The sequence below is a fragment of the Colossoma macropomum genome, unplaced genomic scaffold (genome assembly GCF_904425465.1).
Source record: "Colossoma macropomum unplaced genomic scaffold, Colossoma_macropomum, whole genome shotgun sequence".
Classification (NCBI taxonomy): Eukaryota; Metazoa; Chordata; class Actinopteri; order Characiformes; family Serrasalmidae; genus Colossoma; species Colossoma macropomum.
Genome location: NW_023494803.1, coordinates 16,595,260 through 16,619,615, shown reverse-complemented (window position 1 = coordinate 16,619,615; position 24,356 = coordinate 16,595,260). Strand labels below are relative to the sequence as shown.

Here is a 24,356-nt window from a genome sequence, read left to right as displayed (position 1 = left end):
TGTATTAGACTATATTAGACAGTCTCATTTGTTCCATATACTCAATTATGCAACATTTGGTTCCAACCTTACAAGCTGATTCGTTGAGAAGTGTTGTAATCGTGCTGATATTTGTGACAACAGCACTGTTTTTTCCACACCAAAACTGTATCACTCCGCTGATGTGTTGCCAAGTAACAAGTTTACAGGCTTTATGCATGCAAACCTTAGTTGTTTTGTATTTGTGCTTATACAATATGAGACATTGATAAAATGGATGATTTTAAGATAACATTTGACCTGCAACCCGTCAGGACAGAAGAGTGTGACTGCAGATGCACATCAAATTCTGAACCTTGATATTTCTACAGTTCTATGGCTCTATCTGTACCACAAAAGGTGAGCTTTATAGTATCAGCAGTTATCTTGGGCTGTGCACAGGGCTCAACAAGCTAGGACAGGGGTCGGCAACCCAAATGTTGAGAAAAGCCATTTTGGCCTTTCGACAAAAATCAAACCACCTTGGGAGCCACAACAATTTGTCAATTTTACCATCGTGGCTGTAAATATGCCTCAGTACATGCTAATGTCCTAGTATAGGCTAAAAAATATAATATAAACGAAAACACATGCTTAATTTGCTCTGCTTTAAGCTTTAGCTCAGCTATAGCCGCTTTTCTCACATCTCTAGCAGGAAAGTTTTCCTCAAAAGGAATAGTTTTTGAAAAATGTCTCTAAATATTCACAATTCTTCACAACAATTCTTCACAACAAACAGCACAACAGGACCTAAAGCCCAACACAGAGTCTCCTCTCTCAGTGAGAGTTTAGTTTAATGTAAGGAAGGCGCTGGTTGTCGGTGCTGCAATCGGAGGACTGAATGGCTTTCTGTCGTAATGAAGGTGTCTTGATAAAGAAGGAGACACAGGAGAGGCTACAGAATAACACAAATAACACATACATACATTTTAGACTAACAGAACAACATTAACATCATTAAACCACGACAACATCCTTTTTACTGGTGCGGAGCCGCTGCGCAGCTCTGCATAACGCGCCTCTAAAGCTCCCTCCTAAAACCAGAGCCAGTGGCAGCTGCCACAGTATTATAAGAACAATCTGCACACAGGACAGCTCACAGCTTTAACTCTTAAGTCTGGAGCTGTTTACATCTGACACTGTGACATCACAGTATTCATTCTTCTCATCATTATTGGGCAGCGTGACTCATTTTTTCTCTTTGATTTCGCTGTTAAATGGCAGGAGTTCTGTAGAGTCTCTTCCCCAGATCATTTAAGATTTTTTCCTGATAGGATATATTATTTTATGATATGTTTGTGAAACTGTAAATCGAAACTATTTCTTGATTTTCCACTGACAATAACAGAACCAAAAACAACAACTGATCCATTTTTCTGTTTTTCAAAACTGGATGAGAGATGAAAATCGAATGACCAAAAGATACACGGGTCCTTTTCCCTGAGACATAAACGCGCCTTGCAAACATGCTCTCAAAATACTCAAGAAAGAGCAGAAGTGTCTCTCTGAGCGAGTGTCTCTCTCCCTCCGAAATAAACAGCAGCTGCCAACCGGTCAGTAAAAAACGGGTCAGACGCTGCAGGCACGTCAGTAGCCACGTTTACATGCATCTTGATAATCCGTTAATAATCCGACTAATAGCTCAATCGGAATAGAATACGTCCATGTAAACACCTCAATCGGAATAGTCTAGTCCGATTGAGGCCATTCGGAATACAATTTCTATCCGATTGAACGAAATGGGTAAACCTCTAAATAATCCGTTAAATAGAAGAATAATAGCCATGTAACTGCCTGAATTCGATTACATTCTAATCGGAACGTGTAAGTATGTTCTGCGCATGTTCGTCGCGTCATGGCGAAAGTCTATACCGTTCAGCATGGCGGAGCAGAAACTGGTCTGCAGAGGAGACGGAGTTTATGCTCTGATCTTTAAAAGACGGCGGCTGGACGGGCGTCCAGCTTATGTGTCTCAGAACATGACGTCTTCCTTTCGCCGCTTCCTTTATAAGTACATGTGAAGCAGGTACTTATAAAATGAGGTCAGGAGTCTGACCTCATTTTAAAGCAATTAAAACACAATCGCGCCAACTGGAAACTCATCTCACGCGGACTGGACCTCACGTGATGTTCGCTGTCATGGTAACGTTTACGCTAAGCGCTACTCCACGCATGCGCGTCATTTTTACATCGGATTACTTGTAGTGCTCATGTAAACGAAGATTTTCATCAAATTGTTGAAAAGAGTGTGCATATAAACACATCAGTCTGAGTCTGTAATCGGATTGTATTCAATCGGATCGGCAAAAATCCTTGCATGTAAACATAGCCAGTCACTTTTAAAAAAACGGTGCAACAAACAGGCTGCGCTCCATCCAAATGGACCAGCTTCACACTACAAAACCCCGCATCACAAATCCAGTTTTCCCCTCCAATGCTGCGATACAGGATGCTGGCTAGGCTGACACTGACAAGCTAATATGGCGCTAGCATTAGCCGCTAACGGAAACCTAGCTAGCTTCAGCTTACACTGCCACAAACAACACGCCCCGCTGGCTGCCTGTCTGCGCTTCATTCAAACCGTCTGACTTCACACTATAAACCCTCCTGAGCCTCAAAAACCCAGTTTACCTCCACTGATTCAGTACAGTGCTGTATCTATGCTAACACTGACAAACTAATTTGGCGCTAGCATTAGCCGTTAACGGAAACGTAGCTTCAGCTTACACTGCCACGAACAATACGCACTACCTACCTGTCTGTCTGTACTCCAGCTTCACAGTACAAACCCACCTGAGCCTCAAAAACCCAGTTTACCTCCACTGACTCAGTACAGTGCGGTAGCTATGCTAACTAGCTAACACTGCCGACATTGGTTAGTTAACAATGTGACTTCCCACTTAGCAAAATTTATCTCATGTTTTGTTTTGGCCCAGTTCTGTATGGGTCCTCAGCCCAGATCTGATCCATATACTGTAAAACAAGAAGAACTAATTGATGTGGCCCAGATGAGGCCAACACACTATAAAATTAGTACAACTAACAGATGTAGCCCAACTCTGGCCCATATACTGTAAAGTGGGTAGAACTAATAAATGTGGCCCAGATCTGGCCAACATGCTGTAAAGTGGGTAGAACTAAAGGTTCTGGTCCAGCTCTGGCCCATATACTGAAGTATATATAAAGGTGTGGGCCAGATTTGGCTACCCACTTTAGTCCCTAGTGGCCCTGCGGGATGCCACATTCATTTATTGCAGATCATGCAAAATATTAGTAATATCTGTGATTAGTATTAGTAATATTTCTTCTTTATAATCAATAGGTGTCAAAAGCCATTTTAGAATGAAAACTCCATGTTGATTCTGGTTAAATAAATAAAAACAGTAAATGAATGAAGGAAAAAAGGCTTCACCTTTGTGACAGGTCATTCTTGAGCAAAGTGGAGAGGCCACTGAAATACAGGCTAAATCTGACATCTACCTTGGAGCACTGTTCAAATATAATTTCACAGACATTTTATTTTAAATCAGAGATGGCAAACATGTCTAAAAAAAATCATACTTAAGCGGTCTGTGGAATAAAAAACATTTGTGTATGTCCCTGAAGTATAGGTGTCAACCCATTCAATGTGTCTTCATAAAATACATGCATACATGAGATCAAGCCAACTGTGTATGAGACACTGTTTCGAGGTTTAATTTGATAAACAGCCATGTTTTCATGTGATTACTGGAGGACTTTTTCCACAGTAAACAAATACAAAGCTGGATAAATCAAAACCTGTCCACTTCCTGATGCCTAAGAAAAGAGGAAAAGCATTCAACTATTACTTACTTCTTTAACTGATTTCCAGATAATATAGTTTTTGTGTCAAACTGTACAACAAATCCCTTTACCTAGTAATCTTCCAACAGATCCCTCTACAGACTGAATATGCTCAGTCACTTTGGTAGTTGTTTCACTGTAAGCAGTCACAGAGCTCCAATAACAGCTTGTCTGGAATACATGGGTTTTACTTTAGAAACTGAATAATGAGGCAAGAACTCCACAACTGTAAGATCTGTAACAACAAGAAAGTTTTTGTTCTAACAAACATAAGGAACCCATAATCAAAATTAAGCTACTTACAGGTCGAACTAATGTAAAGCACTCCTGGCAGTGAACTCTCATATGAATCAGGAAATACTGCCTCATTTGAACAATGACAGCATCCATTTTGAATCAGTTTTCTAGTTCTACTGACTTACACAGAAGGATGATGTGTGTGCAGATGAGAGGACCTGCTACTGCTGTCACAAGACAATGTGCTAGCCCAGAGTAAACGCTCTAAATCCAAGCCAATGTGCTAACTTTGAGCTAATGTCCTAACCGCAAACTAAAGCGCTGTACCATTATGGCATAACACTCGAAAAGCACAGGCTATTCCTTTTAAATGCTCAGAGTAGTTAGCTAATGTTAGCTAAGGAATAAGTTAACATTAGCCATGATGAATTAGCAATTAAGGGTAATGCAGCTAAACCTTATGCTGATAGCCATTACATTAACCTAGCTACCCTGTGCTTTTGAAGTGTTAGGCTAAAATGGTACTGTTAGAAAGTTAGTTATAACTTTTCATTTTCCATACTGGAACCTTATAATTTGAAATTATTCAATTATTACTCTTCCATTTGCCTTCTCTTCAAACCTAGCTGCCAACGTTGGGTTTTGGTCACCATACGTCATGACTGCATGTCAGTATTCTACGTCAATATGACGTTGGGATGTGACATTTGGAAGACATTAGATTTCGGTTACAATACATCATAAATTAAAACCAATAAAATATCAACGTCTAATGATGTTAGAATGTAACGTCAATTTAACGTTAAGGTTATGACGTTAAATGGATGTTGGGTTTTGGTCACCATACCTCACGACTGCAAGTCAGTATTCTACATCAATATGACGTTGGGATGTGACGTTTGGAAGACGTTGGATTTTGCTTACTTTACATCACAACTTAAAACCAACAAAATATCAACGTCAGCTGTTGTGATTATTCTACGTCAAATTGACGTTGGGATGTAATGTTTGGAAGATGTTAGATTTCGGTTACTATACATTATAACTTAAAACCAACAAAATATCAACATCTAATGATGTTAGAATGTTACGTCAATTTGAAGGTAAGTTTATGACGTTAAATAGATGTTGGGTTTTGGTCACCATACCTCACGACTATATGTCAGTATTCTATGTCAATATGACGTTGGGATGTGATGTTTAGAAGACGTTGGATTTGGGTTACTTTACATCACAGCTTAAAACTAACAAAATATCAGTGTCTAATGATGTTAGAATGTTACGTGAATCTGACATTAAGGTTATGACGTTAAATAGACATCAGGGTTTGGTCACCATACCTCACGACTTCATGACAGTATTCTACGTCAATGTGATGTTGGGATGTGACGTTTGGAAGACGTTGGATTTGGGTTACCTTACATCACAACTTAAAACCAACAAAACATCAATGTCTAATGATGTTAGAATGTTACAGCAATGTGACGTTAAGCTTATGACGTTAAATAGACGTTGGGTTTTGGTCACCATACATCATGACTGTAAGTCAGTATTCTACGTCAATATGATGTTGGGATGTGATGTTGGATTTTGGTTACCTGACAGCATGATTTTAAACCAACAAAATATCAACGTCTAATGATGTTAGAATGTAATGTCAATTTGACATTAAGGTTATGCTGTTAAATAGACGTTGGGTTTCGGTCACCGTAGCTCACGCCTACATGTCAGTATTCTACGTCAATATGATGTTGGGATGTGACGTTTGGAAGACGGTGGATTTTGGTTACTTTACATCACAACTTAAAACCAATAAAATATCAACGTCTAATGATGTTAGAATGTTACGTTAATCTGATGTTAAGGTTATGACGTTAAATAGATGTTGGGTTTTGGTCACCATACCTTACGACTGCATGTCAGTATTCTACGTTAATATGAAGTTGTGATGTGATTTTTGGAAGATGTTAGATTTTGGTTACTTTGCATCACAACTTAAAACCAACAAAATATCAACGTCTAATGATGTCCGAATGTTACGGCAATGTGACGTTAAGGTTATGACGTTAAATAGACATTGGGTTTTGGTCACCATACCTCACTACTGCATGTCAATTTTCTACGTCAAATTGACGTTGGGATGTGATGTTTGGAAGATGTTGGATCTTAGTTACTGAACATCACACCTTAAAACCAACAAAATATCAACATCTAATGATGTTAGAATGTTACATCAATCTGGCGTTAAGTTTATGACGTTAAATAGACGTTGGGTTTTGGTCACCATACCCCACGACTGCATGTCAGTATTCTACGTCAATCTGACGTTGGCATGTGACATTTGGAAGACGTTGGATTTGGGTTACTTTACATCACAACTTAAAACCAACAAAATATCAACGTCGGCTGTCGTCGTTATTCTGCGTCAAATTGACGTTGGAATTAGACGTTGTGTGTATGTTGAATTTTGGTTATCCGACGTCACAACCAACATTCAACCAGATATCAATGTCTTTTGATGTTGGTGGCCAGCTGGGAAGAGGCCTAGACTAAACCCTGAAAAACGGCCCCAGACCTTTATCCATCCTCCACCAAACGGTACTTCTGGCACCATCCGGAGAACACACTTCCATTGCGCAAGAGTTCAGTGGCAGTTACATCCCTCTGTCTGACACTTGGCATTGCGCATAGTGATTGTTTGCTTGTATGCAGCTGTTCAGCCATGGAAACCTATTTCATTAAAATCCCAACATATCTCAACATGCAGTTTTTCTGCTGGTGATGTTTCCTGATGCAGTTTGGAATCCTGTAGTGACTGATACAACAGATGCTATATATATATATATATATATATATATATATATATATATATATATTTTAAACAGATGCTCTGAGTTCGTGTGGTCTGACGCTTTGTGGCTAAGCTGTTGTTGCTCCTAGGTGGTTCTGTTTCACAGTACTACCATTTACAGTTGGCTGGGGCAGATCTAATACTTGAACTGACTTGTGGCAAACAGTGCCACACTTAAACTCAATGAGCTCAACAGTATGACCCATTCTACTACCAATGCTTATCTATGGAGATTGTATGGCTATGTGCTTGATTTTATACACCTGTTAGCAATGGGTGTGGCTGAAACACCTGAACTCAATAATTAGGAGAGGTATCCACATGCTTCTGGCCATAAAGTGTATATTTGTAAAATGAATTACATGGTTTTACCTGCATTTTTTTCTTTCAGGTTGAGAGCCATGGAGAAGCTGGGCGAGTCTTTGAAAGCATCATCTGGGGACAAAGTCACTAAAGATGTCCAGCAAACACTGGCAAAGTTAAACCATGAATGGAGCAAGCTGGACAAACTGTGGTCCAGTCGAAACAGGAGGCTACAACAAGGACTTGAACTCCAGAAATTGAACATGGAAGCAGATCGAATAGATGCGACAATATCCAGTCATGAAGCCAGGCTAAAAATCAAAGACCTTGGGGTGAATTTTGCTTTCATGAGGAGTTAAAGTATTTGATTTATAGGTCATTGCTGGAAAAGTAGTTGTGGAAATAAGAATGATTATTTTCACTTAGCTTTATGCTGTTCTGACATTTAATGGTTTAATGATGATGGTATTTGTGGTCAGGACTCTGTGGACAGCGTTCGCAGTTTGCTTAGCCGACAAGAGGAACTGGAAGGTTTGCTTGGAGCTCTTAACCAGCAGATCAGCACCTTTCAAAACAGGAGCCAAGAGCTCATTGACAAACGTCACTTTGCATCCAAACAGTAAGGATGACCATGCATTCAACTTCCCCCTTTTTTGCCTTTTTTATTTGATTGTTTTCATGATAATATTTTTTCCGCAATGTTTATTTTTTCTTAGGATTCAGCAGCGATCTCGGGCCATTGAAGAACGAAACAGGAAGCTCAAAGAAAATTGTAAACAGAGAAGACTGGAGCTGCTTGCCTCCGCAAAATACCAGGTATCATTGGGTATGAAGTAGGTGAAAGTAGCTACAGATCTATTCTAAAATAATGAGTCAGATTTTTAAAATTAGCTGTACTTTGTTATGAACCCATGAATAAAATAGAGAAAACTGATTATAAAGCTAGGTAATATGTTTTTCAAGTCAAAGGGCCTACCTTATGAAAAAACAGATGTCCTTGCTTCTTTTGAAATAAGAGTATGATGTGCTTTGTAAATATTCTTAAAATTTAAAAACCTCCTGTTCACTTTCCAGTACATACAGCCAATCAGAACAGGGGTCACTTACATACTTACATCAGTCTTAAAGGCACAGTAACTACAACAACCTGTTAAATTCTTAGGCATCAAAGGAAAAAGGAAAATAGTAGTGTAAATATTACCTATACAGCTGTTTCTGGTACATAAAAAAATGTCATAAGTAAACCTCAGGAAGATTGTAGGATATAGCCCCTTTTATAGCATCTTGTTCTCTATGGCAGGAGTTTTACAGAGATGCAGAGGAGCTGCTTCTTTGGATGGAGGAGAAATTTAAGATTGCTGAGGATGAGTCATATAGAGACCCTACCAACATCCTCCGCAAACTTAAAAAGCATGAGGCAGCCGAGAAAGAGATGCAGGCCAATCAAGTTCGTCTGGACAGACTGATCGAGGTATGCTGCATCAGAGAATAGAGTTAAAACACAATAGCAATAACACTTTAATCTGGTTTGTGACAGGGTGTTCAGAATTAATATAATCAAGGTAATCACCAATGAAGCTGGCAGAAAATTGTTAGCAGTTGTCTGACTAATGACTAATTACAGTTTTAGTCTAGCGTTCTTAAACTTTGCAATATACTCAATCGAAACCCCTAACCTAAGTGCATGCAGGTAACGGGTTATCTTTTTGACGTTTTTTTTCTTCTTTTTTTTGGTTTTGTTCATTTTACTTAGAGAACAACTACACTAGAAACTGTGTATTTTGCTACCAGATAGCCTTTATCAAGAAGAAGTTTTTCACATGACTTCTGTCTCAAAGCCAGATTTTTCATGTATCTGACAATGCATCAGCATGTATGTTATCTTTCCCTGACATGTCCTTCACGTTGTCCATCACACCCTGACGCTCTGCTGACCACAGAAACTTAACTCCTTTTTTTTCCAAGAGATTGGTTAAGGGGGCAGTTATTGCTGCAAAGTTGGGTACAGAGCTGCGATAAAACCCACACATCCCCAATATTCCCATTAACTGATGTTTAGTTTGCGAAACTGGGAAATCCAAAATGGCTTGTACCTTAGCTGTCTTAGGTCTCACTGCTAATGGTTCAACAGAAGGGTCCTGACTCTGCTCTGCTATTAGTACCTCCCAAGAAAAGGTAAGGGAATCTACCTCTCCTGCCATTCTCCCTAAAAGTCTTACTGCTTTACAAGCACTGTCCTGGACTGCTGAGGGCCCACTCTCAACGGTCCTAGATTTTGAACCTGTCACCACACAAGCTGAAAATACCTCGGAGTATTCTGTTTTTAAAGCTACTGTCTCTGGTTTCTCACAAGGCCCCTGTTTCACAATGGGAGTCAAACACACTTGAGACCCAGCCAAGTCATTACATTAAAGGAAAGTCTCCCTCTACTTGCAGAAACAGGACCACTCCAACAGTGACCAGGCCATTCAACACGCTAGACTTAAAATAAATGTCGTACAATGGAACAGTTTCAAACTGACTTCCCAAACCCTTCACTAGCAGACAGACCAGCTGGCGTAAGTTCAGGCAACTCCAAAACTCTATCCAGTAATAAAGGCAGAGCTGCACCAGTATCCCTTAATATGGTTACTGGCACTGCCTCTCCTTCTGGCGAGACAGCGACAGTACCACAGAAAACAAATACCTTATTCCAAGTTTCTCTCCTTATTAGCAAGAACTGGACAACCTAATTTTATATGGCCAGGCCTCCTGTCACAGTGACACAAAACCTCAGCATGAGATTGATACAACCCCAGACAACAAATGTACACTGCGCCTGATTAAGGCCAAATGTAGCGCTGCATCCGGTCCAGATCCGCAAAGCAGAGCTGGCCCGGTGTCTTTTTGCACAACGGCCCAATACCGGAACTGATCTGTTTTACGGATCTGCGCTAAAACAGATTAAAAACTGGCCCAGATGAGCAAAGAACAGCGTTACATCTGGCCCTGAATTGGTGCAGGTCTGAATATTATCTTCATATCTGGCCCAAATGTGGCACGGACCCAGTTCAGAAGAGGTCCAAGCTCCATATCCCACATAATTATTCACAAATCATTAATAATGAATGTTTTCAAAAAACGGTAAATTCAAAAAGGGAAACATAAAACCAAATACCTCCAAAAAAAGTTTATTGAATGTCATTATGTTTTCAACACAGCATCAAGAAAAAATACAATGCCAGTACTGAGGTGTAGACTTATCAGCAAAAAATCCTGCCATTAAAGAAGTGATAATTAGCTGCTTTGTTTTCAATTGTAATAAACTGACATAAAAAACAGACTTTTCAACACTGATAGAGACTGATAAACTCTGCTCATGTCGTCACAATAATAAAGGGTAACTGGCAATTTGAACACAAAATACTATCATGCTGAGTTTTACAATGTAAAATTAAGAAGTGTGACCATTGAGAAGTGACAACTGTGTCAGTGAAGCACAGTTGAACTAAAATGAATTGGAGTATAAAACAATACAAAAAAAAATACTACAATATAAAATAATACCAGCAAATATTGTTAAGTGTTAACATAATTTCCAGCTTCTTAACAATTGTTTACTGGTATCAGTCACAGTTTTCATATTGGTTGGGCTCTAATCCATGTTCTGGATTTTAAATCGCTTAAAATTCTTACAGTTCATCACTCCTGCGGTCGACAGCTGAACGGTGAACTGAATGGTAACGATCTTTACAACCTTTTTTTCAAGCTCTCATTGAGGAAGCCCATTATTTACAGTTACCATCCAGTACCTGCTTCAGCCAACCCTACATTAAACTGAACCAAGTGTGCTGCTGATGAAATTGAACAAATCCATGCAATGACTGGTGCTGCAGCAAGAAAGCAGGAACAAAAAAAATGTTCTTAACTGTTTTCGTCTATCCAACATATTAATAACTATTTAAAACAGGGCTGTCACTATCGATTATTTTAGTAATTGAATAATCTAGCGATTTCTCCTAGATTTAATCTAGATTTTTGATGTACACTGAAATTGTAATAGCCATTACAATTACAACACTGAAAATACATGATAAGAATTAGTCTGCCGCCAGAGGAGTACTGGCACTACTGTCCCATTAAGAGTCCGACCAAGTCATTGGTTGGCCCAAATCAGATAATATTTGCAGCCCACAGTTTTATTGGGGTCATGACCTTTCAAAGGGTGGGTGAAACCTTAGAAGAAGAATGTTCACCCTATAGCAGACATGGAGGAAGTTGGATATAAAGAAGTGGTGAAGAGGTTGGTTACAGAGGAAAACAACAGAGGCCAGTCTAGATAAAGTGGCCCTGGCAGAGAGATGTAGAAGGCTGACCCTTGCAGACAGGTGTAGGAGGCTGGCCCTGGTGGGGAGAGGTGTAGGAGGCTGGCCCTGGCGGAGAGGTGTAGGAAGCTGGCCCTGGCAGAGAGTTGTAGGAAGCTGGCCCTGGTGGGGAGAGGTGTAAGAAGCTGGCCCTGGCAGAGAGTTGTAGGAAGCTGGCCCTGGCGGAGAGAGGTGTAGGAGGCTGGCCCTGGCGGGGAGAGGTGTAGGAGGCTGGCTGGCCCTGGCGGGGAGAGGTGTAGGAGGCTGGCTGGCCCTGGCGGGGAGAGGTGTAGGAGGCTGGCTGGCCCTGGCGGGGAGAGGTGTAGGAGGCTGGCTGGCCCTGGCGGGGAGAGGTGCAGGAGGCTGGCCCTGGCGGAGAGGTGTAGGAAGCTGGCCCTGGTGGGGAGAGGTGTAAGAAGCTGGCCCTGGCAGAGAGTTGTAGGAAGCTGGCCCTGGTGGGGAGAGGTGTAGGAAGCTGGTCCTGGTGGGGAGAGGTGTAGGAGGCTGGCCCTGGCGGAGAGTTGTAGGAAGCTGGCCCTGGTGGGGAGAGGTGTAAGAAGCTGGCCCTGGCAGAGAGTTGTAGGAAGCTGGCCCTGGCGGAGAGAGGTGTAGGAGGCTGGCCCTGGCGGGGAGAGGTGTAGGAGGCTGGCTGGCCCTGGCGGGGAGAGGTGTAGGAGGCTGGCTGGCCCTGGCGGGGAGAGGTGTAGGAGGCTGGCTGGCCCTGGCGGGGAGAGGTGTAGGAAGTTGGCCCTGGCGGGGAGAGGTGTAGGAGGCTGGCTGGCCCTGGCGGGGAGAGGTGTAGGAGGCTGGCTGGCCCTGGCGGGGAGAGGTGTAGGAGGCTGGCCCTGGCGGAGAGGTGTAGGAAGTTGGCCCTGGCGGGGAGAGGTGTAGGAGGCTGGCTGGCCCTGGCGGGGAGAGGTGTAGGAGGCTGGCTGGCCCTGGCGGGGAGAGGTGTAGGAGACTGGCCCTGGCGGAGAGGTGTAGGAAGCTGGTCCTGGTGGGGAGAGGTGTAGGAGGCTGGCCCTGGCGGAGAGGTGTAGGAAGTTGGCCCTGGCGGGGAGAGGTGTAGGAGGCTGGCTGGCCCTGGCGGGGAGAGGTGTAGGAGGCTGGCTGGCCCTGGCGGGGAGAGGTGTAGGAGACTGGCCCTGGCGGAGAGGTGTAGGAGGCTGGTCCTGGCGGGGAGAGGTGTAGGAGGCTGGCCCTGGTGGGGAGAGGTGTAGGAGGCTGGCCCTGGTGGGGAGAGGTGTAGGAGGCTGGCTGGCCCTGGCGGGGAGAGGTGTAGGAGGCTGGCTGGCCCTGGCGGGGAGAGGTGTAGGAGGCTGGCCTTGGCGGAGAGGTGTAGGAGGCTGGCCCTGGCAGAGAGGTGTAGGAAGCTGGCCCTGGCGGAGAGGCAAAATTTGTTTTTAACTTAAAGACAATCAAAGAGAAGACTCTAACGGTAATTTGTTTAACAGAACTAAAATTGTCTGTACTCCTCTACCATTAAGCTTATTTGATTGTCAAACTGAATAAAATATTTTAAAATAATTTAACAATAAACAAATGCAATAATTTGTGATACCTGATCACATATGTGCAGATATCGAAAGTAATGATTAACTTACCTCAAAGTCAGCAGCAAACTTTATAGGTCAATATCAACGGATGACTGTAGACCGCTGAGCAGGAAAAAAGAAAGGGGAATGTTTTTTAATTAGGCGCGTCCATTTTATATATCGGGCCTTGGCCTGAGCCCGGTAGGAGTTACCGAGCTACCGCAGTAACAGCCCATAATGACAGTAAAACACGATCTTTTATTGGTTTATTTAATGCAAACCATAGCGTGAAACATTATTCCGACACGTGAACATGACCGAGCTGCGGTAGTTAAACGCGCTCGGTGCTGCAGGCAGCTGCATGCATGTTTAAAAAAACGGCTGCGTTACTGTGACCGTTTTAGGACCACCTCAGACCACCACGGCCATGTCTCAGCTTTCACACAATCAGGCTACACACACCACATCGGACGGTAAAGTTCGTGTGACATTCGCAGTTACGTTATGTGTTTTTGGATTAATTACACTTTCATGGCCAAATTAAAGATAACAAACACAACAAACCCAGTTTGTACTGAACTGCGCTGTTCTTTTCTTGGTCTTTTTTCTATTCTTTTATTTTTGCCAAAAGGTTCAACTCACGCTATCACTGTGCTTGTCCGCGTCTGCTTCAGAGTCAGAGACCGTCTCAAAATTACAACACGAAACAAGTGAAGCTATTATTATTATTATTACTAGTAGTAGCTTTAGTATCTCTGTAAACAGCTCTGCTGAGGCTTCTGAACATATCAGCAGATGTACATACAGAGACAATGATAATAATGCTAGTAATGATAGCAGAAACACTTTCATTTCGGAATTTTGAGAATTTTGAGACTGACCCTGAGTCTGAAGCGGCCGCGGGAGCAGCAGTGTGGGAGTTGAAGCGTCGTCTAGTAAAAGATTAAGCAAGGGAAACCCGTTCTGTTTCTGAGGGTTATTTTACACACTTTTAACCAAATACGAGGATTCTGTTACTGGTTTATGTTATTTCAGCAGTTTCAAGAAAAAAAATAATTAAAAGTAACGTTAACCTACCATTTCTTTACATAAAAATAGTAAAATCCGACACTGTAAAAAGCAGATAAAAAAATAAGATGGTTAAACTAACGTTACTGCTTACACTGGCTAATACAGCTTAGCTAACGTTAGCTGGCTCCACACCACAATATAGGGTAACTTTAGATTCCAGCTAATGGATATTTCTTACATTAGTCACTCAAATTCACTTCTCTGTTTTCTTTAGACTTGTTTTTCTCCTAAAACAGGCAGAAATATTAAAGCTGCTCTTAGAACATTTTCACATTTTCCAGTGAATGCTGACAGCTGCCTCTCATAGTACAACCCAGCTAACTAGCTAGTTACACAGCCGGGCGAGGGAGATAATGTAAGATTAAGAGTGTGTCGTTATTAAACATAATTAAAGAGAAATCTCTGATGTTAATTTAGGGTGGAATTAGACATTTTGACTCACTACCTCAGCTAACATAGCTAACTAGCTAGCACTGACGTCCTCCCCTCTAGCAACTCCACCACTCAGCTTATTTGCTTGTCAAACTGAATAACGTTAACATATTGAAAGTTAAACGATAAAATCCAAGATACCTGATCGTAATTCTAATAAATGTGCAAATATTTAAAATACAAAATACACCTTACCTCAAAAGCAGTAGCAAGTTTTACAGTCAAAGTCAACTCACAACTGCAGAGGACTGAGGGGGGAAAAGGGGAGGGGCAAATTTTAAACGAGGCGCAATTTTTGAGATTGTCGTCGCAGCAAAACCAAAAGTCCAGGGGGTACGGCTGGATCTGATCCAACTCCTCCTACGTCGTGTTTTAATTGGTCTGAACTAAATCAGACTCCACCCCGCCCCGCTATACTTGCCCGTCAGATTCAAGTAAAACGTAATCAAGTGCGAATGTGAAAGTCAGTACATAACCTAACACACATTTTCTCTCTCTTATGAAATTGCAGGATTTAGTTGATAAAACCCAGTTATGTGTGTTATTTTTACCTGTCATATGTGCATTCTAGTGTTTAAAAACGTTCAGCGTTTTCAACTAGAACCCGTCTATCATAAGTACACTTGAGATGCAGGCCTACAGAACGGACTTTGTACCGGAATGTGAAAAAAGCTTTTCGAGTTTTGACGAATGAGTGTGAACGTGGTGAATCATGAGCGATTATAAAGACTGTGTGGTGACATTCAGGACGGAGCAACATCGAGAAAAAAAACAAAAACACCAGCATCACCTGCGGCTTTCCCACAGATAAAAACGCGACAGTGTAGACCAAAAGGCGGAAAATGTAAGAAACACATACTAAGTTAAAGACCAGTAGAAATGTGATGATTTTAGATCAATGAAAAGAAGACGTGGGCGTAGTTGGATCAGGTCCGGCTCCACCCCTTTGGACTTGTGGTTCTGCAGCGAGTGATAGTTGCAATTCTTAGTTAAATGAGGCGCGTCTGTTTTAAAGATCCGGCCTCAATGCGCTCTGAGTTCGCTGACCGGCAGGGTGTCTAGTGCTGTTAACAGTTACTTGGCCCAAATGTGGCACAAGTCCGCAATGCAGATGTGACTGCTAGGAGGACTTTGTGACGGCCAAGGAAATCCGGCCCGAACATGCTTGCTGTCTGGGGCTTGTCACTCCTCCTCAGGGTAGGCCATCATGGCTGCCTTCTTCACCTGGTGCAGCCCTTGGTCGTTAAGGTTAGTTTCTAGATGTTTCGGTATACTGGCCTTGAACTGCTCCATCAGCATAAGCTGCTGTAAATCTTGAAAAATATATACTTCACAAGCTGCTAGCCAGCTATCAAATGACTTTTCCAGCTGCTGCGCTATGTCCATGTACATAGCGTCCTGCTTACTGCGAAGAAATCTAAACCTCTGCCGATAAGCCTCTGGCACCATCTCATATGCTGCCAAGACTGCTTTTCTCGCCGATTTATATTCCCTTAAGTGGTTAACATTTGTCACAGCATACGCCTCCAGAGCTTTTCCCACCAACACACTTTAAGCCGGCCAAGGCCATTTCTCTTCTGGCCGTTCCAGTTCTTTAGCTATCTCAAAACTTACCATTATCAAAGACGCTGGGACGAGCCCTCAACTGTTAGGGATTTAATGACTAACTACTGTTTTAGTCTAGGTTTCTTAAACTTTGCAGTATACTTAGTCAAAACCTCAAACCTAAGTGTGTGCAGGTAATATGTTTATCAGCATATACAAAGCTAAGGTGATTGAGGGTTACTGGGGGAAAACCAACTTACCTCCACTACTCCAGACCCGCCCAAGCGCTGTCCCTCAAGTACAGTAAGCAGAAGCCCATCGGTTTTATTCAGTAGTTTAAATATGGAAAGCTGGGACAAATTCCCTAAAACAAACAACGAAAACCCGGCAGAGGATGATGGTCAGCTTCCACCTTCAGGTTCAACACCACACCACTTTTTGTCACACCAACTGTCTCCCCACCTGACTCTCTACCTCTTAGGCTTTTATGCCTCCCCAGAGTACCTGGAGGCAAGCTAGTGCTCCCAGTGGTGTACTGTCTAACTGTGCCATTTGAAGACCATTGTGTATGGATCTTATGCCACAGTGCTTTTAAGAAACACAGCCCTGAATGTTATTTATTGTGTTTGGTTCATATGACCAGGCAGGAGAAGAGATGGCAGCTGAGGATCACTACAACAGTCAGAGCATTCAGAGGAAATCTCGTCAGGTACGGAATCGGTGGAGCGAGCTCCAGAGGAAGATGGCAGAAAGAGGAGACAAACTGAGACAGGCTGGCCGACAGGAACAACTAATGGAGCTACTTCAGGTAAGTCTGAACTGCAGCTAAGGATCAATACAATTTGCCTTGAAGGAAAATTCCACCCAAAAAACACGATATTTTCATATTTGCCGTTGTTTGTCGCTGATTTGTTTTGAACCAACTTTCTACGATAAAATCCAAGATCTTTTCTGACTTTAAAACACTAAAATAGGATCCAATTTAGATTCACATGATGATGCATTATGACAAGTTTGATGAATCAGGACCTTTTTTTTTTAATATGCACAAGGTCAGCAACAGTAAATCAAGGCTATAGCCAAAATATATATTTTAGATGGAATTTCCTCTGAGTACTCCTGTCTTCTGACCGAAAAAAAATGCTACTTTTCAGGATGCCAAAGTGAAAATTGAGGAAATTCAGCGGATGCTGCAGTATGCACCAAGAGGCAATGACCTTCGCTCAAGTCGACAGCTCCTCAAGGAACACAAGCAGCTGGAGCAGGAAGCTCAGGAGTTGGCAGACAAAATCAACTCCATTGTCACCCGTGCCAAACACCTGGCCACAAACCACTTTGACTCACAGAGGATTCTCCGTGAGACAGACACCTACCTGAAACTGTGAGCTCCTATGACAGGCCACAGATTGTATTTGACTGGACCGTGATAAGTTCAGGCTCATTTGTACTATGTAGTGCCCTACAAATTGCTTTTTACAGATGTACTAAGCAAGTCTGTGTTTTCAATAGAAAAATGTGAACTCTGCGCTATTAAAATAAATTTGATAAGTAATCCAAGAGGACTAAACCATTTAAAACACGTTTGATCGTGGGGGACATTTAAAGTAAAGTGCATGTATTATGTGTGGCAGTTAACCTCAACATGTGAGTCTCAGTTGGTCATTTGTTTTTTTTGTCAGGTTTAAGTCTCTACAAAAGCCTCTGGATCATCGCAGAAGCCAGCTGGAAGTAGATGTGGCCCTCTACAGCTTTTACCATGACGTAGACTTGGAGCTTACATGGATATCTGAACATTACCCTTTAGCAGAAACCAGTAGCTATGGCAAATCCCTTGCTGGAGCCATCAACCTCCTACAGAAGCATAAGGTAGAATCTTAGATATGATTACATCAAGCTGTGGAATGCATGAAAATTTCCTAATCATTCTGTTTTACTCTCTCAAAAGCATGTTTCATCATTTTTTTGTTTGGGTAAGATCAGATGAAAAAGTTTAAGTATTTTGTTTAGTTTTGGATTTTCCTTTTGATTTGGGCATTGTCTTTAGTGACACTGTGTTTATGTGGGCTTTTAAGAGTGTACAATGACTTTTTTATTTTTGTCTGTGAAGGGGATGTACTAATTTCCATGTGTTGGCCAAGAAATCTTTCCAGTCTGGGTTTATTCAAAGAATAATAAACTGAATCAACTATCATTCTGAATGAACTATAATTCTATGATTCTGTTAAAGTTTATGGCTCTTCTGAACCCTGCTAGGAGCTGCAAGCAGAGGTTAATGCCCACAGCCAATATCTTCAGCGTGTGCTGGACAGAGGGGGGGGCATGGCCAGGTCGCGCCAATGGGATGGCCAGGAGGTGCGGCAGAGGTGTGACCACTTATCTGCAGAGTGGGAGGAGCTAGAGGATGCCTGTGAAAAACGTTCAGCCCATCTCAACAAAGCAGTTGTGCGGGAACAGGTAAAACCCAGGAGAGAAGTAGTATCCCTGTGTACATTATGATTAAATGTGAGGTAAATATAAATAATTATTTGCAGATCTTGCTTGACTGCGCAGAGTTGGAAAACCGCCTGTCTGAAACATCAGCCTTGGTCAGTTCTGACTATGGAAAAAATGAATTGGCCACACAGAGTCTTATGAAGCAGCACCAGGTGCGTACAAAGCTGTAACATCCTAATCACTGTTGTAATATGGTTCTTTTTTTCGTGCTGTGTTGAGGGTAATCCTAACATTGGACACTAATTTATGTGTGCAGGGTGTGGAGGGTCAGCTTGAGGTGCTAGCTGCCCAGGTGGATGAGCTCAAGTCCAGTGTAGACCAGGCTGTGCGTGCTTGGGGCTTAGAGGAAGTAAAGAGAAACTACAGCAACATTAGATCTCAGCTAAGTGAACTACAGCACTCAGCCACAATGAGGTAAATGAAAAGATCTGCATCATTTAAATGTGTCCCGTCATATTGTTAACATTACATAAAAGCATCCACTTGCTACACTGTGATATAACAGGGACCAAAGGCTCCGGGAGACCCTCTATTTGCATGAATATAAACGTGAGTCCTCAGACCTGGAAGAGTGGATAGCTCAGCAGCGTCTGATTGCCTCCTCTGACGACTATGGCTCAGACTATGAGAACGTACTGGTGAGATAGCTGGTCAGCACAAACATACAATAAAAATAGCTATAATACTATTTTGTGTGGCTGTAATACTAAAAGTAGGTATGATCATATTATTTGGTCAGTAGTATTTCTATTGAGAGTTACTTGAGGAGCATTAGCGGAGTATACAATGAGCCAAAACATTATGACCACCTGTGTAATAGTCCTGTTAGTTTTCCGCATTCCGCCAAAACTCCAAAAGCATGGACTCTACTATTAAGACCTCTGAAGGTGCCCTGTGGTATCTGCAACGATGTTTGGCAACAATGTTTAGATAGGTGGCACGTGTCAAACTGACATCCACATGAATGCCCTGCGTTGTTACGATATTTGTTATTGACTCATCTGTGAATGGTCATAATGTTTTGGCTTCTCAGTGTATCAACAGTTTGTCTGAATGTCACTTGTTTTGATAGCAACTACAGGTGAGGTTTGAGGTGTTCCTGAAGCAGTTAGATGTGGGCTGGGAGAGAATGCACATATGCAAAGAACTTGCTCACAGGCTCATCAAAAACAACCATCCTGAGAGGAACTTCATCGAGGAGACGCAGGAGCTCCTCAGGTACACATACATTACCAGAGCAAATACTTTATGCAAGCTCTATAGAAAATAGGGTGTCTGTTGCCACAGAATGTCAAGTGAAAAACTACAGCAGCCTATTTTATTCTCAAATGAGAGCATAAACTATAACTGTACCCATAAACTATAGTGTTTTCTTTCAGAGGCTAGCAGCTCTTTTTGTTATGAAATAAGAAGCAATATAAATCTTATTTATTTATTTGCAATCCTGTAGCAACACAATGCAATGACAGTAACTGCCTGCTATCAGCTACGATCAAACCATTGACATACAGTACTGTGCAAAAGTCAGAGACCACCCTTTCAATTGTATTGTAAATTATTCATTTTTTGGTGTCAAAAAAAAAGCAAGAAGCAAATTTTACAGAAGAGTACACAAGAACCTCCAAAACTAAGTATAATATCAAATCTATCAGTGTTTAATTTGTCCACTTTTGTGTACCTTACTGCCACTTTAACTCCAAGTTCCTGCTGTGTCCATTTAACAAAAGCTGTTCACAAGAGTGTCTTTATCTCATATGTCTAATGCTCTGACAGAAACCAGATGCTCGCGGATTGAAAAGATCACAGCAGTTTTAAATCACACAAGGCAAAAACGTGGTCGAGTAACAGGCGTGGGTCAAGTCCAAAAAACACAAAAGAAAGGTGATCATAACACCAAGCGAACAAACCAATGAGGGCAGGGCAAAAAACGTAATCCAAATAACAGGCAAAAGAGTTCCAAAACACAGATCAGTCAAGACAGGCAAAAGTACCAGAAGGGTTAGGCCAAAAGTCAGATAAACAAAGCAGTGGTCAAAAACAGAATACCGGTAATCAGAATACAAACGCTCAGTAGTTCAATACCTCGCAACTATTCTACCTAAAGCCCGGGCTTTTAAACTAAACAACACGAGTCATATGACAAAATACACAGGTGCGACACATTAGTATTCAGGAGATTGGGATCTGTGATAGGAGCGTGTCCACGAGTCAGAGATCACGTGAGTTCCCCAAGAACTCTGGGTAATGGAGTCCATGTCTGCCTCCGACTCTGAAGGAAGTGACGTGATCTCCCGCGGGATTCTGGGAGATGGAGTCCGTTTCCTTTTGACAGCTTGCCGAATGCGTGACAGTACCCCCCCTCAAAGAGTCCGGGTGGGCCTCGGAACGAGGGCGACCTGGACGACCGCCACGCACACCATTGGACCTCCAAACGGGGGTGGATCCAGAGCTGCCGAGGTGCTGGAGAGACGGGTTCTCTTCACAAGGATCCCGCAGATGGGCACGAAGAGAGCTAGTGAGCCTCTTACGTGGGCGGCCCCTGGGACAAGGAGCTGGCTTCTCCAGGTGCTGGTTGTGGAAATCCGCAATGAGACCAGGGTCTAATACATCTTTCGCTGGCACCCAACATTGCTCCTCCAGGCCGTACCCCTCCCAATCCACTAGATAGTGGAGGATCCCGCCTCGTCGTCTGGAGTCCAGCAACCTACGGACAGCATAGACTGGAGCCCCATCTAGCTCTTCTGGTAGGGGTGGCGTGACGTCCGGTGTAGCCTCATCCAAGGGCCCTGCAACAACAGGGTAGGTTACAATCTGTAGGTTACATCATTAATTCGTCTCAAAACTTTGAAAGGTCCAATATACTTAGGCTGAAGTTTTTTACAACTTCCCTCAGAGTTACAGAAGTCTCTTGTGGCCAACCATACTCGGTTCCCAGGCTGGAATATGAGGGTTGGTCCTCGGTTTCGATCTACTTGTTCCTTATGACGTAGCAGAACCGATTCTATGCGCTGGTGTGTCTCCTCCCAGACTTGTTCACTCCATGTCATCCATGAGTCCACGGCCGGTACCTCGGTTTGAGATCCGGTCTAGGGTGCTAACGGTGGTTGGTAACCTAAAATACACTGGAAAGGGTTCATTCCTGTGGTAGAGCTTGTTAAAGAGTTTTGAGCGATCTCGGCCCATACTAAAAACTTAGCCCAGTCAGACGGGTTTTCATGACAAAAGAGTCTTAATTTTCCCAGTTCCTGATTCACATTTTCACACTGTCCATTTGACTGTGGGTGATACCCTGATGACAGACTAATTGAGACCCCAGTAAGTTCAAAGAAGGCCGTCCATACCTGTGATGTGAATTGAGGTCCCCTGTCCGATACGATATCTTCTGGGATACCAAACACTCTGAATACATGCTGGAAAAGGGCTTCAGCAGTCTGAAAAGCACTAGGGATGGCTGAAAAAGAGATAAATTTAACTCCCCTAGAAAACCGGTCCACCACCATCAGACTGGTCATAAAACCTTGTGATTCTGGTAAATCAGTAACAAAGTCCACGGCTGTGTGGGACCAGGGGTGGTTGGGTATGGGCAAGGGCATTAATTTTCCTGCCAGTAGCATTTTCGGAGTCTTGCACTGAGAACAAGTCGAACATGATGAGACAAAGGCATGTATATCTTTGGTCATGGATTCCCACCAATAGCGATGTGCGAGGAGCTTGTGCATTCTGGTTTCTCCGGGGTGGCCCGAGGTGAGAGAGGAATGGGCCCACGTGATAAGTGGGTCGCGAAAAGACTCGGGTACATAGAGCTTCCCTGGGGGGCATTGGCTGGGTACAGTGATATTGGTCAAAACTCTTTCTATTTCGTCATCTATCTCCCATCGGATCGAGGAGATGACTGCTTCGGGGGGAGGATACGTTCAGGGTTCTCATTTTCAGGGGTCGGATCTTCTTTGGCTGGAATTCTGGATAAAGCATCTGCCTTGGTGTTGTGAGAGCCAGGTCGATATGATATGCTAAAATGAAATCTTGAGAAAAATAGGGACCATCTGGCTTGACGCGCATTGAGCCGTTTAGCTGTACGGAGATACTCTAAGTTCTTATGGTCAGTGAGTACTATAAAGGGGTGATTGGCTTGATCCAGCCAATGTCGCCATTCCTCCAAGGCTAATTTGACTGTGAGGAGTTCACGGTCCCCTATACCATAATTTCTTTCAGTTGGAGACAACTTATGGGAATAAAAGGCGATGGGGTGTAGTTTCTGAGAGGAACCTGTACGCTGGGACAACACTGCCCCTACTCCCGTTTCTGAAGCATCTACCTCCACAATAAATGGCTGTGTTGGATCAGGGTGTTTCAGAATAGGCGCTGTGGTGAAAGCCTCCTTTAGATCTTTAAATGCCTTTTCTGCCTGTTCGGTCCATCTGAGCTTCTTGGGGGCTCCCTTTAGGAGGGATGTGATAGGGGTGGCGATGCTGCTAAAGTTTCTGATAAATCTACAGTAAAAATTGACTCATTAACAATCTCTGCATTCAGTCCCTGGCGAAAAGTCACGAGGAGAGCCGCCTCATTCCAGCCACTGCTCGCTGCAAGAGTACGAAACTCTAGCGAATAATCCACCACTGAGCGATTCCCCTGACGTAATCTAGACAATCTAACTCCCCGCTGACCTTACCTTCGTAGGGGTGATCAAACACAGTTTTGAACTCTCTAAGAAATTGATTATAGGACAAACGATGAATATGGGTCCAACTGGCCGTGGCCCATTTTAAAGCTTTGTCCGCTAAACGAGACACAATGAAAGAGATTTTGGCTTGGTCGGAGCTGGCAGGGGAATTTAAAAAAAAAAACACCGAACATTGAAGCAGAAACCTGCGACACTTATCTGGGTCTCCTTCAAATTTATCTGGTTTACTAACCGGAAAAACCGTGGTAGATGATGGGGCGGCTGTCGTGGGTAGATCAGGGCTGACTGCAGGTTCCGTGAGCCTCATGGTTTGGAGTTGGCCCGTCAATCCCTGCACACTAGCAACAAGTTGAGCCAGCTGGGCTTGTTGTTCTGCCTGTTGGTGAGCTAATGACTCTAAGGAGTGAATCACTCCGGTCAGATTCTGCTGATGGCGACCCAGGAGTTGTCCCTGCTCGTTCAGAGCCTTTTGTAAGGCTTCCGGATCTGCCGTCTGCATGGGAGGCGAGGTATTCTGTAACGCTCTGACAGAAACCAGACGCTCGCGGATTGAAAAGATCACAGCAGTTTTAATCACACAAGGCAAAAACATGGTCGAGTAACAGGCGTGGGTCAAGTCCAAAAAACACAAAAGAAAGGTGATCATAACACCAAGCGAACAAACCAATGAGGGCAGGGCAAAAAATGTAATCCAAATAACAGGCAAAAGGGTTCCAAAACACAGATCAGTCAAGATGGGCAAAAGTACCAGAAGGGTTAGGCAAAAAGACAGAATCCAGATAAACAAAGCAGTGGTCAAAAACAGAATACCAGTAATCAGAATACAAACACTCAGTAGTTCACAGGGAAACAATACCTCGCCACTATTCTACCTAAAGCCTGGGCTTTTAAACTAAACAACACGAGTCATATGACAAAATACACAGGTGCGACACATTAGTATTCAGGAGATTGGGATCTCTGATAGGAGCGTGTCTACGAGTCAGAGATCACGTGAGCTCCCCAAGAACTCTGGGTAATGG

General features: G+C 43.0%; 2 protein-coding genes across 4 annotated transcripts in view; one reads left to right on the top strand and one right to left on the bottom strand.

Annotated features, from left to right (window-relative positions):
• The window catches only part of sptbn5 (spectrin, beta, non-erythrocytic 5), an 82,297-nt gene that overhangs the window by 27,415 nt on the left and 30,526 nt on the right, over nt 1–24,356 (top strand). For both annotated transcript variants that reach the window (XM_036594207.1, XM_036594208.1), the window contains 12 exons: nt 7,323–7,566; nt 7,714–7,853; nt 7,951–8,050; nt 8,535–8,705; nt 16,804–16,968; nt 17,315–17,541; nt 17,840–18,026; nt 18,414–18,614; nt 18,692–18,805; nt 18,910–19,067; nt 19,159–19,291; nt 19,726–19,871. In XM_036594207.1, the coding sequence (XP_036450100.1) occupies nt 7,323–7,566; nt 7,714–7,853; nt 7,951–8,050; nt 8,535–8,705; nt 16,804–16,968; nt 17,315–17,541; nt 17,840–18,026; nt 18,414–18,614; nt 18,692–18,805; nt 18,910–19,067; nt 19,159–19,291; nt 19,726–19,871 (1,986 nt within the window). The remainder of the gene's footprint in view (nt 1–7,322; nt 7,567–7,713; nt 7,854–7,950; nt 8,051–8,534; nt 8,706–16,803; nt 16,969–17,314; nt 17,542–17,839; nt 18,027–18,413; nt 18,615–18,691; nt 18,806–18,909; nt 19,068–19,158; nt 19,292–19,725; nt 19,872–24,356) is intronic.
• On the bottom strand, nt 19,797–24,234 carry LOC118824207. Of its 2 annotated transcripts, XM_036594209.1 has the most exons (3): nt 23,567–24,234; nt 21,995–22,104; nt 19,797–21,765 (listed from the first exon to the last, which is right to left on the bottom strand). In XM_036594209.1, exons 1-3 carry the CDS (start codon nt 23,978–23,980, stop codon nt 21,687–21,689), a joined length of 603 nt encoding a protein of 200 aa, XP_036450102.1. In that variant the 5' UTR covers nt 23,981–24,234; the 3' UTR covers nt 19,797–21,686. The 2 variants fall into 2 exon arrangements, with proteins under 2 accessions (XP_036450102.1, XP_036450103.1); XM_036594210.1 differs by lacking the exon at nt 21,995–22,104 and having other exon boundaries at nt 19,797–21,439.